Source organism: Trachurus trachurus (genome assembly GCF_905171665.1).
Source record: "Trachurus trachurus genome assembly, chromosome: 24".
Taxonomy (NCBI): domain Eukaryota; kingdom Metazoa; phylum Chordata; class Actinopteri; order Carangiformes; family Carangidae; genus Trachurus; species Trachurus trachurus.
The window spans coordinates 12,687,759-12,703,636 of NC_139910.1; the positions used below are offsets into that span (position 1 = coordinate 12,687,759).

The 15,878-nt window shown below is 41.8% G+C and overlaps 1 protein-coding gene across 2 annotated transcripts in view; it reads right to left on the reverse strand.

The window, feature by feature from the left end:
• Positions 1–634: 634 nt before the first annotated feature.
• The window catches only part of ezrb (ezrin b), a 32,330-nt gene continuing 17,086 nt past the window's right edge, over positions 635–15,878 (reverse strand). Inside the window, exons 5-14 of one of the 2 annotated variants that reach the window (XM_084001107.1) lie at positions 14,836–15,110; positions 13,525–13,608; positions 13,266–13,412; positions 9,756–9,852; positions 9,074–9,237; positions 7,382–7,512; positions 5,892–6,052; positions 3,804–3,896; positions 3,355–3,609; positions 635–2,299 (exon numbers count right to left, since the gene is read on the reverse strand). In XM_084001107.1, coding sequence (XP_083857233.1) covers positions 2,135–2,299; positions 3,355–3,609; positions 3,804–3,896; positions 5,892–6,052; positions 7,382–7,512; positions 9,074–9,237; positions 9,756–9,852; positions 13,266–13,412; positions 13,525–13,608; positions 14,836–15,110 — 1,572 coding nt within the window. In that variant the 3' untranslated portion in view covers positions 635–2,134. Of the gene's footprint in view, positions 2,300–3,354; positions 3,610–3,803; positions 3,897–5,891; positions 6,053–7,381; positions 7,513–9,073; positions 9,238–9,755; positions 9,853–13,265; positions 13,413–13,524; positions 13,609–13,735; positions 14,140–14,835; positions 15,111–15,878 lie in introns of those variants that run through there. The other variant, XM_084001108.1, reaches the window with a different exon arrangement.

The window sequence follows — 15,878 nt, forward strand, 5'->3', positions numbered from 1 at the left end:
AGGTGTTAAGTCATTATTTTTATTAAAGGAAAATTAGTTTGTCAATTTGTAATAATTCTTTAGTGAAAGTTAGTCCGTTACAAGTAGGCTAAATGGTACATTAATAGGCTACTAAGTGTTTAAAAAACCCATCAAGTACATAATTACACAAGTTAATAAGATGCTATTATCTTAAATTGCTTTTCAGTAGTAAAGGCACTGATTACAGCGTATTAAGCCTTGAAATGTTTGTGCCTGATGTGAAAGGTGTACTGACTGTTGAATAGCACACTATACCAAACTACTGTACAGCAACTTCATGAGGCCTGTTTTTCACCCTGATGTAAAATAATAAAATAAAATAAAATAAAAAAGGGAGAGAGAATATGGGTTTGACATGTATCAAAAACCACAGGCCAGAATTGAACCACAGACATCACAGTTATATCGTTGTTACCACATTAGGAGTAACTCATAAATAATAAATTCATACAGTAAATACTTGACATTTTAGACAAATTGAAATTTTCAGTTCATCCCGAAGGGAACATGAATGTGAAAATCCATCCAATAGACGTTTTGAGGTCTGGCTCATAGCAGCAACAGAAATGAAAACAGAAAAGTTGCTTTGAAGCCAAGTAAATACACACTGATGTGAAATCATATATTTTTTTATTGCCAATATGATGAACACCTCATTATAAAATCCTGTTCATGTACAAAGGCCAGCAGAGCTGTGTGTTTCCATTACAGTGTAAGTAGATGCTTCTCTAGTCCATGTCCAGAGAGAGGAGAGTGAGATGCTGCTGTTAAACTGTCTGAGTCAGTCCTTTGTGACCTCGCTGCAAAAATGAAAACGCTTTGTAACGTTCACCTCAACCCTCATTTCACCTCAGTGGAGGTCCAACACTAAATCAGAGAGTTACATCCATACATTTTGTGACTGTGCACCTTGGCTATGAAGTAAAGACCGACCGTCTGGGCCTGCACCCTGCAGAGGCACAGCCAGAGAGAAAGGCCACTTGGGAGGGTAAAAGCGCACAACACGCGCTCATCTCATCTCTCGCTCAACAGCGACATGACGACAGACGGAAATAAAATATATTAAACCTAAGTGTCCCGGTCAGTGCTCTGAAGATAAAGACATTCCTCAGCATGCTGTGAACTGCACGGCAAAAAAACAAAACAAACAAAAAAAAAACAACAAACCAAAAGTACCTAGATAGATAGCAATCTCCTTAACTGATTGAATGGCATGCAGCTGGATATTTCCTACAGTAAAAAATAAAAATAATTTACAATTAAATCTCTTTAATTTAGTGATCTAAAGGAAAACATATGGAACACAAGACTGCTATTATTTTGGTCAATATATAAAACCTTTGAAACATATTATGTTTTCTTTATCATTAGTAGATAGCAAAATAGCAAAAATATACAAACCAAGATGAAATACCCTTTTTAATGTCCCATATACAGTATAAATATCTAACTAGGCATGATTGTAACTACTGTATAGCAGTATTAAACATAAATGGAAGTGTTCAAATATAATGGAAAACAAAGACAAACATACATTTTTTCTGCTTATACTGTTTTCCCCTTTCTGAGTGGTCGCCATAACGACAAAGTGTCCTTTTCTTCCTACACAACAAATGACATCGAAAAGAAGCCAGGCTTTGATTACATGTACTCTATGTGCACATCATGGAATAGTAATAATAATAATAATAATAATAATAATATAATAATGATGATAAAATTTGGCTATTCCCACTACTTCATCACACCTCTGGTTAAAAACAATCATGATTTGGTCTGAACTGATCAGATTACACAATCAAATACACAAATAAGATCTGAGACACTAAAGAAGAGAAGGAGGGAGGGGGGAGGGGTTTGGCACTAAGTTTTCTTCAGAGGATTTGCAAAGCCCTGCATCCTGCCAGACGAACCCGTAACAGGAGTTCATCCCCGTATAAGTGATGCTTCTGCCGTGCTTATACTGCTCCAGTTAAGTCTGCAACTTGTGTGTATGTGTGTGTGTTGGGTGAGTGTCTGTGTGTGTTTTTGTGTTATGTCAGCCAAGGAGCGAGATGTAGTGACCATTCAGAAAGGGTACGTTGCCCCGAGAGGCCCGGAGGCCGACGGCTGCTTATAAGGCCTCGAACTCGTCGATCCTCTGCTTGGTGTTGCCCTGTCGGATCTGTCGCAGGGTTTTGTATTTGTCTCGGCCGGCCCGGACGTTCTCAGAGTGAAGGAGGTCGTTCTGGGTGTTCTTGGATTCATCACGCGCCTGAGCCAGCTCCGAGGTCAGGGCCTGAGGGCAGAGGAGGAGGAGGAGGAGGAGGAAGAGCATGAGACGAGAGGACAAACAACACCATCACACTGCTGCTTCTACACCTCCAGCATTAAGACACTGTCACGTCTCGTGTTCTTGTTCACTCATTCACTTACACGGTGTAGTTTACATTAAATTGAGTAATGAACTGAGGTTTTGTGAGTTTTTTGGTGCTGATGCCAATATTCATATTCAAATCGAATAACCGATTAATTCGACAATCATGTTTATCAATACCCTTTTTTGTAATGATGGCTCCAATAAGGTTCAAACACTTGTGACAAATATGAACTGGAGGCTCAACATTTTACAGTTTAACATTTAACATTATTATAATAATAATAATATTCTAAATGGCCTCAGTGCAGCACTGCAGTAAAATGTAAATAACTGCAAAAACTCAAACTCTTACCAAGAACATTTGTATTATTTCTAGTCAAAACAATGTCATTATACTTAAAATAAGACTCATCACAAGAAAAAAAAAAGCTTGTTTTTAGACACTTTTTACTTCTTTCAAGCATATTTGCACTTGGAATAAGTAGAGAAATCTGATAGTGGAGCAAGTTTTTCCTTTCTTATTACAAAAAACTTGCTTTCACTGGCAGATTTGTCTACTTATTTCAAGTGAAAATATGTTTGAAACAAGTGAAAATTATCTAAAGACAGTCTTCTTTTTTTTAGGTGATGTGTCTTATTTTAAGTGGAAAGAGATAAGTTTTGAGTAGAAATTAGACATTTTGACAAGAAATAAGACAAATATTCTTGGTAAGAGTTTGAGTGTTTGCAGTGGAGGGCTATGATGCCATACAATGCCATGAAGCCTACAATGAATTATTAGACTTACACTACTGTGTTGTGTGGGGCAAAACTGCATAAATGAGACAGAACCAAAACTGAACATGACAGAAGCAATATTTTCCTCTAGCTGATGTCATTTCTAAATCAAACCCAGACTCAGATGAGTCCGTTACACCAGTCGGGCCTTAATGCTTCAATAAAACTATGGGATGTGTGGGATCCAGCGAGCTCACCTTCAGCTGCTTCTGGACGCGCTCGTTCTTCTCGGCCTCGGTCAGGCGGTCCTCCTCGTTGCGGTGGTCGTTGATGCCCTCGTTCTGCAGGTCGGCGCTGTGCTCGCTGGCGTTCTCCTCGCTGGCGTTCTCCTCGCTGTCGCTGTTGTCGTCCATGTGGTCGTACATGGGGGGAGGGGGAGGTGGCGGGGGCGCCGTCATCACCATGTGCAGCTCCTCTTTGGTCTTGACCAGGTCGTCCTGGGCCTCCCTGGCCTGGATGAGCAACACACACACACACACACACACACACGGGTTAAGTCAGTTTACTCTAGTTTGTGTGTGTTAACCTGAACTCACCGCTGTGCTTCCTGCTGCGTGGACAGTGATCAGGTCAGAGAAAGTGGCTAAACTGACCTAAATCCAGGCCTGGTTACAGTGTTTATGTGTGTTTATCTGCTGCCTCTCACCCTGAGCTGCCATGAGTCGGCCTCCTCCTCCTTGCGTCTCCGGGCCTCCTCCAGCAGGGTGATCTTGGCCGTGTGCTCTGCCAGCTCCGCAGCCTGAAACAGACACACACCAGGACACGATTATTAAAGAGCTTAGACGCACACAACAAACACACACTCTGAATATTTAGATTTTTAATTGTTGTTTATGTCACATGAATGGCAGGTTTGCAGTGTCAAATGTCAGTAACACTTTATAATAAGTACACACTATTAAGCATTAATAAAATTTGAATTCTTCGTTTATAACGCATGAATACTGATTAGTATGTTTATAATTTTTTTTTTTTTTTTTTTAGACTTTATTTATTTGCACATAAAAAATAAAACAAAACATTTACTTATCTCTCTTACTAGCAGAGCCAGTCTATTGACAATATTAGAAATTCTCTGTTACTAGTAAGAAAGATACGAAAAAGAAATGTGCAGGTGAGGTCTGAAACCCGAAAGGCTTATAACATGATCTCACCTTGATCTAACAAATAATTGAAGCACAGTCAAGAAATAATAATCACATATCTTGTGCAAGGTATAGAAATACAGTTAGTGTTTATCAATGATGTGTAAAACATTTTTTTAACTGTGTTTATAAACTACATACTAATGAGTATTCATGTGTTATAAATGATGAATTGAGTATTTAAAGCTTAACTTATGCTTAATAGGGTGTACTTATTATAAAGTCCCATTGATTTAAGCAACAAACAGTTCAGTTCATATTTTGCTCCATTCTTCATCCACTTGCGTGTAAACACTGAGAGCCACTAGACACCTGTCTCCTCTCCTGATGTGTTTATGACGGATGTGAAGCCAAGTTACGTAACACTGAGTGAAATTGTCGATAATGCATTTTAATATTCAAATTTGAACGGTCCACAGTGCAGCAGGCTAGACTAATGTGATGCTGTAACAGAAAGTGAAAATCATTGCTTTAACTTTCATTTTTACTAAAAAAAAAAAAGTGAATAAACTATAATGCTGTTGAGGAATTACTCATTTTCATTTTTAAGTGCACATTGTCATATGAATCTGGTCCCCTACAGGCTTCTGTACAAAGACAGTTTCCACAAACAAGCTCCTACAGAGGTGTTGTAAAAATAGTTTTTCTTATATTATTGTAACCTCTACCTGACATCTGTGTATGAAACAACCTAAAACATCGTCATCATAAATAAAATGTTAAAATGCTAATTTCTGCCAAATAATCACACTAAAGAAGTTAGTAAACTGTTTGTGTTGTGTTACTTGTGGGTTTAAAGGCACTGAGATAAACATTCACTGTGGTTTCCAGTTAAGTTGTGGCACAGTCTTCTGGTGGTTAAATGATCTTAAGTTTGGTAGTACAGTGACTTTAGCTTCTAAAAGCTTTCTGGACTTTTGTTCCTATTAGTAAAATGTGCAATAATGTGACTATAGAACATGTGAATGTTGAATTGAATGTTTTTGAGGAGCCTGCTTTCTCTTGAGCACCACAATGACATCGACAGCCTTTCTTTCCCTCTCTCATTCACTGAAGCAGGTGCAGTGTTAAATACAGAGGGTGTGAGCTGGCCACTCAGTGCAAACACAAGGACATTGTTAATGAGTTGTCCGTGCTTTAAAAAGTTGGTGACGACTTCCTCCCGTCTTTTCCCATCACAGTCAGTGGAAGTTAATCCACTGCACAATCTTCTTAGTAAGGTTTAAGCGCACAGTTACAGCGAGTGTCCGTCGGTGCTGCAGTCGTATAGGAAACACAGCCTTTCTGTCAGGACTGTTAAAGTGGAAACACACACACACACACACACACACACACACACGTGGGTGGTCCACAGCCGAGCAGCCAGGGGTGAGGGGGCGGTAAGGCTGAAGTAAGTGGGGTGTGGTCCAGCTAGACGCTACAAAGTGGTTTTGTGTGGAGCTGCAGTAGCGGAGCGCTGCTGAACACACGATGCTGCTGCAGAGCTGACGACCTAACAGCTACATGTGGACTGAAAACCTGGTGTTGACACATCTGGGGCCGTTAACTCTTAAAAAAATAAAATAAAATAAAATAAACAAAGGACTGACCAGCTGCTCCTGACTCTTCTTCTGGTCCTCGGCGTGGCGGGCCAGCTCCTCTTTAGCCAGCAGGGCGGCCTGGCGCTCGGCCTCCAGACGGGCCGCCTCCTCCTCGGCTCTCCTCCTCTCCTGGTCCAGCATCATGGCTCTCTGCAGCTGCTCCTGCAGGTCTGCACAACACACGGAGACACGTGAGACAGACGATAAAACGGACTGGTCAGAGAGGTCGCAACTGTTGATGATGATTTGTGATTGAGCCAATAATTATCGTGATCAACTGTTTCATTGTTTCACCTACGATTAGACAGAAAACAGTGAAAAACGTCCATCATGATAGGTGACATCTTCAAAATGTATTAATCACTTAAAATAAGTCAATTAATTTTCTGAACTGAATCACAGTTCTATTGATTACATTGGACATATTCTAATTGTTGCTATTCTTCTACTTATTGCCTATACTCAGTTCTGTTTATTTTTTATTAAGTCCTTATAAACAGTGCCTGTATTTGTTTACATGATTAACTTAATAAATGACATCACATTTCCTCACAATACAACTTGTGTGTTTGTTTTTGTATTGTCATTTTGTATTACCACTGATTCATGTGTATTCAGTTCATCTTTTATTATAGTTGTATTGTATTTCTTTTATTACTATTACACATATCCAGAGTGGTATTATTTTTGATAATTTGTGACATTTGACCAATATCAAAGCTGCTCCACAACATCAGAGCTGCGACAGTGGTAGATATTATCTACAGTATTTTGTTGTTGTGTGCTAACAGCTGCGTTTAGACCAATTACTGTTGTGCTTGTACTGAAAACAGAGATACAATGGCCAGACAGCGTTTGATAAGATAAAGTTTCGGGGAACTACAAACCAACACACCCTGGACATCAAACTCTGACAACGTGAACCTCCTGGTTTTTTCTATACCTATAATCAACTGGTATTTAAAGCAATTCACTACACTAATAATCCCTACAAATCACTTTTATAATAAAACAAAAGCCCTTCATAATCTTAATGCCTCAAATTTTTAGTAACACTGTAATTTTGTCAACACTTAGTGACCTACTTCCTGAGGCCGATCAGTGCATCTTTCTGCTCAAATGCCTGTAGACAAGATTTTTACCACCACAAACTGGTGGAACTGGAAGTGAAGCATCAGGCCGCTCACACGTGGTTTTTTTTTTTGTTTGTTTGGACAAAAATAGAAACAGGAAACTAATAAATATATATTGTTGACCAGGCTTCATGTAAACAGATTATATAACCACTGAAGTGACTGTTTCATCATCATCAACAGGATCAAAACCTGCATATGTGACCTGTCAGCCTCTCTTTCATCTGCCTGCATAAATCACACATGCTGTAATTATGTGCACATTACACACACACTTTTCTGTTCTCAGGCTGAATGATGGATGACAGCCACGCCTCCTCCCTCCCTCCCTCCCTCCCTTCCTCCTTCCCCCCTCCCCCTCCTCACCTTTCTCTGCCTTCTTGGTCTTCTCCTCAAACTGGTAGAGCCTCATCATCAGATCCTGCTTCTCCCGCTCTATCTGCTCCTTCTCCTTCTCGATGGCCTCCCTCTTCTTCTTCTCGTTCTCCAGCTGGGCCCTGCAGATAACACACAGCAGCCGGTGGTGAGTCGACACAAAGGGCGCTGACACGGCTGATGCATAGTCACCGCTGACCTGGCGACGGCCGGTGCAACACACACACACACACACCCATACACACACACACACACAACTCACTCACTCACTCTGCATCTGTCCCGGTCACGTGCAGATTACTGAACTCTTTCGGTCAAATGTCGTTCATCTCACGTGATTTGCAGCTGAGCGACGTCAAATTGCTGCACGTTCACAAGCGTTGGGTGACAGTTACCTGTGATTAACCTCCACTTTACAACATCCCATAAACGGTGGCATGACAACAGCTGCGGGAGCTGCAGCTGTGAGACGAGAGTCCGGTCATCGCCAACAGGGAAAGACTGAACTGTGACTCAGTTCATGGCTGCAGCTATTGTTCATTATTGATAATTAGGTTGATTAATAGTCAGATATCGTTAATATGAGAGCACTAATGACGTCTCCAAGATGTAATAACATTCATCTTTTATCCTTAAATCTGAGAATTAAAAATAAAATAAATAAACAATTTTTTTGCACTCCAGCTTTTATTCACCTGTTTATCCAGTTTTATAAAATCATCAGCTCATCTTCTATTTCAGTGAATTTAAGTTGTATTTTCTTTTCAGTTTCTTTTTATTTCTTAATTTTGTTTTGTGTTTTGTCACGTGCAGCACATTCAGTTGTCTTCTTCATACCACAATATTGTTATTATTAAAATAGTTTTAACTTATTGTACTTCTCTTTCAGGCTGCAGCAACAAGCTGATTTCTCCCTGACAGTTTCATTAGATTTCAATTTCAGCTTCACCGGAAACCGTCTGGTCAAACACACACACGCACACACTGACCGGTCAGAGCTACTGTGTGTGAACCCCAACTGTGTAACTGTGTGTGTCGGGGCCTGGTGATCTAACGGCTCTCCCTCTGGTGTTTACTGTGTCGTCTGGGCGCTGTTACATCACTGTGTTTGAACAGCTGTATGGGACAGACAGTGGGCCGACAGCTGTAGCCCAGACCAGGGTCAACATCCATTCACTTTCAGTTCAGGCAGTTCAGGAAGTGCATTTCCCACAGTCGAAGAGGAATGCTGCATTATTACCCAATGACTGGTACTTTCACTTTTACGTTTTATGGCCTTAAAACAATCGATCAATTCATCAAGAAAACACTTGCACATAACTGTTAGTTGCAGCTGTAAAACTCTTGTTGGTGCAAAAAGTGAACATATTCAGAGATGTAAAGTCAAAAAATATTGCTGGACCACATAAATAAAATCTAATTCACAGTGTTAATATACTGTATTTTGTAAATATTGGTATATTATTGTTTTGAAAATTGAATTATGTAAAACCAGACATTAAATAATCAGACTGAGCATGAATGCAGCTGAAATTCAGTGAACAATTAAATGAATTATCACCCAGTAGAAGTCAAACCGCGAAGTCAAATAGCGAAGTGTCTCAAAACATCCCTTAAAAAACTAGATTTAGATCGTTGTTGTCTGTTATTTTGTGACAGTGTTGACAGTGTTTCTCTGCATACCTCTCCATCTGCTTCTGATGCTTCTCCTCCCGGGCCTGGACCTTCATCTGCTGCACCTCGATGGTGTCGGGCTTGCGGCGGCGCATGTACAGCTCGTGGTTGCCCATGCACAGCTGCAGGATGCGCTTGTTGATGCGCAGTCTCGGAGCGTAAAACACAAAGTCCTGACATTTGGAGAAGAGACAAACAAACAATGAGGGTGACAAGTGAACACAGGGGCCAAATAAACCTCCTGCTGCTGCTGCTGCTGCTGCTGTTGCTCCCTTTCTGTCGATTGTGCTCTGCTGATAAAGGACAAAGACTGCAACAGGTGCAGGGAAACCTTAAATACAGATTACTGATAGAAAACACTTGTACTCAGTCTGCTCCACTTATACTGCAGCCTGAGGGACCCAGATACACCACTTATACTCCTCTCTGTGTGTGTGTGTATGTGTGTGTGTGTTTGGAGTCCAGCACTTAATAGCACTACCTGGAAACTGGCCCTGGATAATGTGTATGCTGGGTCAGACTGAGGATGTGTCTAATGGGTCTTGATACATGATACGGAGATGCTGCTGCTGCCAGGAGAAGGGAAGCTGAGCTGAAATAAAGAGCTGAATTCCACCTAAAGACGAACAGGAACTTCTAAATCTGTCGTGGAAAAAAAGGGAGGCGGAGGGTGTTGGTGTTGTTGACTCACCGGAGATTTTTTGTCAATGGGCTTGATAATGAACTTCTTATCGTTGAAGGAAATGTTTCTGATCTCACTCCAGGGGAAGCCGATCTTTGGGGTCAATCTGAGGAAGCGACAACACAAACACGAGCGTTATCCTGTGATACATGGCTGCAAAAACACACTCAGTCTGAGGGAAAGCATGCTGAAGGTGTTATTAGAAGATTATTGAAAGAGGTGGATCATTGAAAAAAAAAAAAGGACAATTGCAACACTAGCAACCCAACCCAAAACAATCAGTGAGCAGACTCCAGCTTGAACCGAAGCACCAGAGAGGAGTTCACACCCATCTCAGCGTGTTTGCACTGGCTTCCTGTTTCGCTTGGAATTGATTTTAAATTTTTATCACTAGTTTATAAGACTTGAAATGGTTTAGCAGCACTTAGCTGACTGCCTCTCCCTCCAATCATCAAATACTGCAGGTTTTAAAAGGTTCACTAGCTAAGACAAGGAGGAAACAGATATCTTAATCCTGATTCAAGACATTTTTATTCTTAGTTTAACAAATCTTATTGAACGTTTGTATTTTTATTCTATTTAAATGCAGTTTGCAGGCTTTTATTTAGAAGTTTAAATGTTTTTTAAGCAACGTTGCATTTACTGATTGATTGGTTTGGTCATTTTTCAAGCAAAATGCCAAATACATACGTCATACGAGTCTGAAGGCTGTGACTGCGAACATGGATTTCTGTATATCCACTGTTGAAGTGCGAGGGATGAATCTGCGGGCGTGGCTCACCGTTCCATTGTGCCAGACGCACTGAACGGATGCCAGTCTCATTCAACACAATACAAAGTAGTACTGTAAACACTGACAAGCCGATAGTGTTGTAATCTAGAAAAGCAGCCATCCAGCACGACCTCGCAGCGAAACTCTGCTGTGAAACCGGCCGCTGCCCGACTGGAATTTGACTCCGTTCCCGAGCCTGACACACGCTCGTGGAATTGACTAAACAATGTGGAAGTTATCACAACAATTGAACATGTCTCTGTCAGAGAGTCTTGAGATTTATTGAGCTGCAGATCGATAGATTCATGTCTGTCGGTCAGACCACAGCTGGTGCAGCTGGATTTCATTACAAAGCCTCTGGTTTTTTCTGCATAAAGTATTGATGAATAAAGTATTGTGGGATATATTAGCACTTGGTTGTAGAAATGTCTGGGTACCGATGCAGAGTAAAACTGTGAACTGCAATTACTTGTTTCTATGTTTTGTTGAATTATATTTTGATTTGCCATTACTGGTGCATCTGCTGATTATTTTCTTGATTTGTTTGTTTGTTCCACAAAATGTCAAACATAATGAAAACAGTCTGATTACAACAAAAAAAACAAGGAGATATTTTCAAATTATTTCTTTTGTCCTATTAACAAAACCAGAAATAGTCTGATTATAATTATACAAAACAGGTAAAAGTAGTAAATCCTCACACTGAGAAGCAGAAACCAGCTTTTTTGTTTTAATATGTTTACTATAAAAATGACTCTGGGCCTGCAACTAATGATTACTTTAATTATTTCCATGATTAATTGTTTTTTTTCTCCTGTCAATCTATGAAAAACCTTTGCAGCTATTTGTTTCTGCTCTAAATGAGTGCGTTAAAAAAACAACTTCAGATACACAATACTAATTACTACCTTTGTACGATTCATTTCAATCATTTAATTTGTCGTAATTTGCGATTTGTAATTTTGAATAAGTGACTCTGGAAATGAAATGCTGTGTGTGTTTGACTTCAGTTGCTAAGAGCTGAAACTCTGGGCTCAGGGAAACCTCTAGAAACTCTGTCCTTTGGAAAAAAAAAAAAAAGAAAAGAAAAGAAAAAGAGCAGTGCTGTGGTCGGAGCAACAAGGAGTTAAACCGGCACCAGACACTGCGCCTTGGCGAAGCCTTGACTGCACTGCTGCATTGTGGGCCGGCTGCCCTCATTGGAGAGACAGTGTTGTAGGTTAGCCTCACATTCTTAAGTGCCGCACAGCTTGAAAAACCAGTCGGCGTAGTCATGGCTACAGCAGAGGGCACCGTGGAGGAGAGGCATTTCTTTTTTTTGCTGATCCCAGGGAGCACATAAAGAGACAGACTCACACACACACACACACACACAACACAAGAGCTTTGTATGTTCCTCCACAATGTGTTCCCCACTTGTTGGGAGGTTTCATACTGCAGTAAAGTCACAATCTGGGACGAATGAGACGGCAGATGAACTTTCACACAATAGCAGTTACGAGTAATTAAATCATTTAGACTTGACAGGAACCTCCTGTGCTCATATGAGAGGAGGAAGCTCCAGTTAAAGGTTCAATTAGACGCCTCATGGGGCAGCCGGCTGCTTAAACGCTGTCATTACCCTGCCACCGACGAGCTGCATTCAACTCCTTCCACTGAAAAGGCGGACAAAGTAGACCAAACTGCTTTTCAATAGACGCTGGCATGAAAGCTGACACACACACACACACAGTGCAGCCGTGCTTTTAATACGGAAAGAGCGACAATCTGGCAGCGAACAAACAACACGACCGAGCCAGAGGAGGAGGACGGCTGGAGGGATTTCCAGCTCGGGGTCAGTGACTGAAAGGCGAGTCACCTGGGGATGAAGAGTCCCCCCCCCCTTCGACACAGTGTGTTTCACTTCAGTGAACCCCGCAGACTGGAGGCCACCCACCACAGGAGCTCTCAGACCTCTTTTTCACCCAAATAGTTGGTGATTACCTCCCCAAACTGTCTTGTCCTAGAAACAAAGTGGCAATCACAGGCCAGACTGGCTGCAGTGCTGACATCCTGCCAAGTCTCTAAAAAAAACGTAGGTTTCCCTTTGACCACATTGCTTCAAAAGGGACAGAAATCACCTAAACAAACAAATACAAAACAGGGATATTTCTTTTCTTTTTTTTCTGCCACACTGTGTGCAGGAGGAGAAAGGAGAAGTGGGTAGTGATTAACTACAGAGATGGACCTCGCCCCTGCGCTGCTTGTTTCTTGAGGCTGGAACGAGCAATGGATTAAGAGGAAAATGAAGGTCTGCAAAAGGACAGCACAGATTTTCGGTTTTATCTGCAGTATAAATGTGTGATATTAGTGTGTGCTGCAGGTGGTTGTGTTGTCACATCAAGCAAAAAACATATTTTCTGACAAAATTGTGCCCAAAAACTGATTTGCTGAGATGCTGCAGTTTTTTTTTCTTCATAATAACGAGACATGAGTGAGTTAAGTAAACTGCTGAGTGTGAATGTTACAGCTCCTCCTAAAGACTGTATCCATCTGGCCTTGATTGTCACTCCTGTCATACTGTCTTGCTGAGAAACAGGATGAGTGATTAAGTGCAGACGTGGACCTGGCCCAGCCTGTTTAGCTCTCTGTGTGTGTGTGTGTGTGTGTGTGTGTGTGTCACAGGGCTGCAGCGAGACACAAGAACACAGACACCAACCAACAACACGGCTGCTTGCTCCGAGGGTCTGTCCTAACACAATGCTTACTTGTCCTCCTTCTCGTAGATGTTGAGTCCCAGGGCGTCCACTCCCAGCAGCAGCTCTGTCCCCTTCTTGTTCTTGATCTCAAAGTAGTTGACTCCGTACATCTCCAGGTCCTGGGCGATCTTCAGGTACTCCAGCATGGCGTCCTCCCTGCGAGGATGGACAACGGAGATACAGGAAATGAGCCGCTGTTGTTTAGTTTTTGTTTTTTTGTTATTTGCATTTTATTTGCGACTTTATATCAAAAACATTTCCCACTCACTTCAGCATCCCGCGGTGCTCCTCGTGCCACACCTGGATCCTCTCCTCCCACTGCTCTCTGGACAGCTCGTGCTGCTCCTGGACTCTGCAGACGGGGACGGAGAAGACGACAAAGACAAAGATCAGCCCCCGACCACCGCACAAACCGCTAACAGACAAAACCATCTGATAATCTCTGATGTTTGAAGCAACATCATGGATCATTTTCATACAAACGCATTATGCAAAGCTCATCTTCGTGATGGCACAGTGGACATTTCCCTGAGGTGCAGTGTTTTTCCTTGTCTGCACTAGTTTGGCGCTGTGGTTGCTTCTCGTGCACCACAGCCAGAGGGGGAAAAGCACAATAAGGGGTGTGACACCGGGTGCTGTGGCAAACCAGTGACACTGGAATCCAGTGCCAAGACAGACATGTTTTTTTTTTTAAGCTTGTAATAACAATAATACAAAACATCTGTCCTCCTCTCCAGTACTGCACATCAAATCAACTGTCGAGGCTTCTTCACTCCGACAGCTCTTTTAGTTTGTGCAGATCTCTGGAGACGCTGCCGACCTCTGGACCGACACAGATCACACGCTGCAGAGAAGTGCAACGACCTCCCGACTCTTGACATATTCAGAAATGTCAACTTGCTCCGTTTGTTCCTGACGGGTACAACACTTTCCAGTTGGTCCAGACTCTCCTCTCTCCAGACTCAATGAATCACTGGAGCTGAATGGAGACGATACCAGTTCCCGACACGCCCTGCCACGGTGTCGCTTCCTATCTGTCCCTCGTTATTAAGCCTCATTATGACAATATCAAAACAATGTCTGCTTTCCTTTTGGCTGCAGCTGAGGCCACTTTGTATCCGGTACTGTCATTAAATTAATCATGTAAAGCAGTTTCATCTCCATCTCAAGTGCATATGCATGTATCATAGGGGTGGGAGAAAAAATCGATTCACATAGATATCGCGATATCCTGTTTGACGATTTTTAAATCGATTTCTTTTTTCAAAAATCGATTTTTTTTTTTTTTTTAAATATTGTGCAATTTTTCCTTTTACATACAGGGAGTACAGGCTTTGAAAAGGGTTTAAGTTCAATTTATAATGGAGTATGTTCATTTATAGGCTCCTACAGTATTTGTGTGCAGATAAATGTTAAAAATGCAGACTAAAAATCGAGAGAATCGGCAATATCGTAGAATCGCAATTTAAATCGAATCACCATCCAAAAAATCGTAGAAGAATCGAATCGGGAGAAAAGCATATCGTCCCAGCCCTAATGTATCATATAAATTCTCTAACTCGCTCCCCTCTGATCTCACCTGTGTGGCAGCAGACGTTCAGACAGCAGGTATCCGGGCCGGTGGACCTCGTTGTTGTAGTCTCCGAACTTGGCCTGGACGGAGTAGGAGGCGAGCAGCACGGCGGTCTCTGGCGGGCAGTAGACCTCGTCCGTCAGGATGGTCTCCTTCACCTGCAGGAAGAACAGCTTCTGCGTGATGTCCTGGATCAGCTCCTCGGACACGTCCTCCGGGAAGAACTTGCCCCGGAACTTAAACTGGAGCGGGTTGTCTTTCTTCACGTCCTGGGACGACACCTGACGATGAATGAATTAAAGCAGAGTTACAAACTGTTTTGTTTTTGTTCGTTTTTTTAAATGTTATTTTTATTCACTTCTTCCTCTTGTGTGCCGTACATGAGGATGTGGTTTTCTTTCTGTAATAATTATGTGAGTGTCAAATTTGTTTGATATATCCTGTTTGGAAAAGAAAGTAAATTAAAAAAAAATACAGTTTTACAGCAGGTCTGTTTGAGCGTTAAAGGGATAGTTCAACATTTTTGAAAATTGGCCCATCGCCATGATCCCCCTAGTAATAGCAGTAGGTCCGTTATCTTTAATTGTTGGTCCAAGCTGCTTTTAGATCGGGGGAGAAGAATACCGAGCGGCGCAGCTACACTACGGAGGCTAATGGAATTTCTTGGTTTTGCTCATCAAACTCAGCAAATACACAACCAAAAAACTCAAAAACGCTGTGGTGGACAAGTTGTGACCTGCACATTTACCACGCTATGAGATAATAGCGGAAAGTTAAGAGAAGTGAAGCAAATACTCGGAACTACTTTCTTCAGTGAACCACTGGTCGGAGGGACACAGTGTGCGCACCTCAGCCAGTGCCGTAGTATACGGACGTATCTGCAGTAAACAGGCGCTTTTGAAATCACTCCGCCGAGCAGCCGTCTAGAGTGTAAAGTCCGACTTTGCCTCTAAAACAACTCCATCTCGCAACTTTCCGCTATTATCTCATAGCGTGGTGAATGTGCAGGTCACAACTTGTCCACCACAGCGTTATTGAGTTTTTTGGTT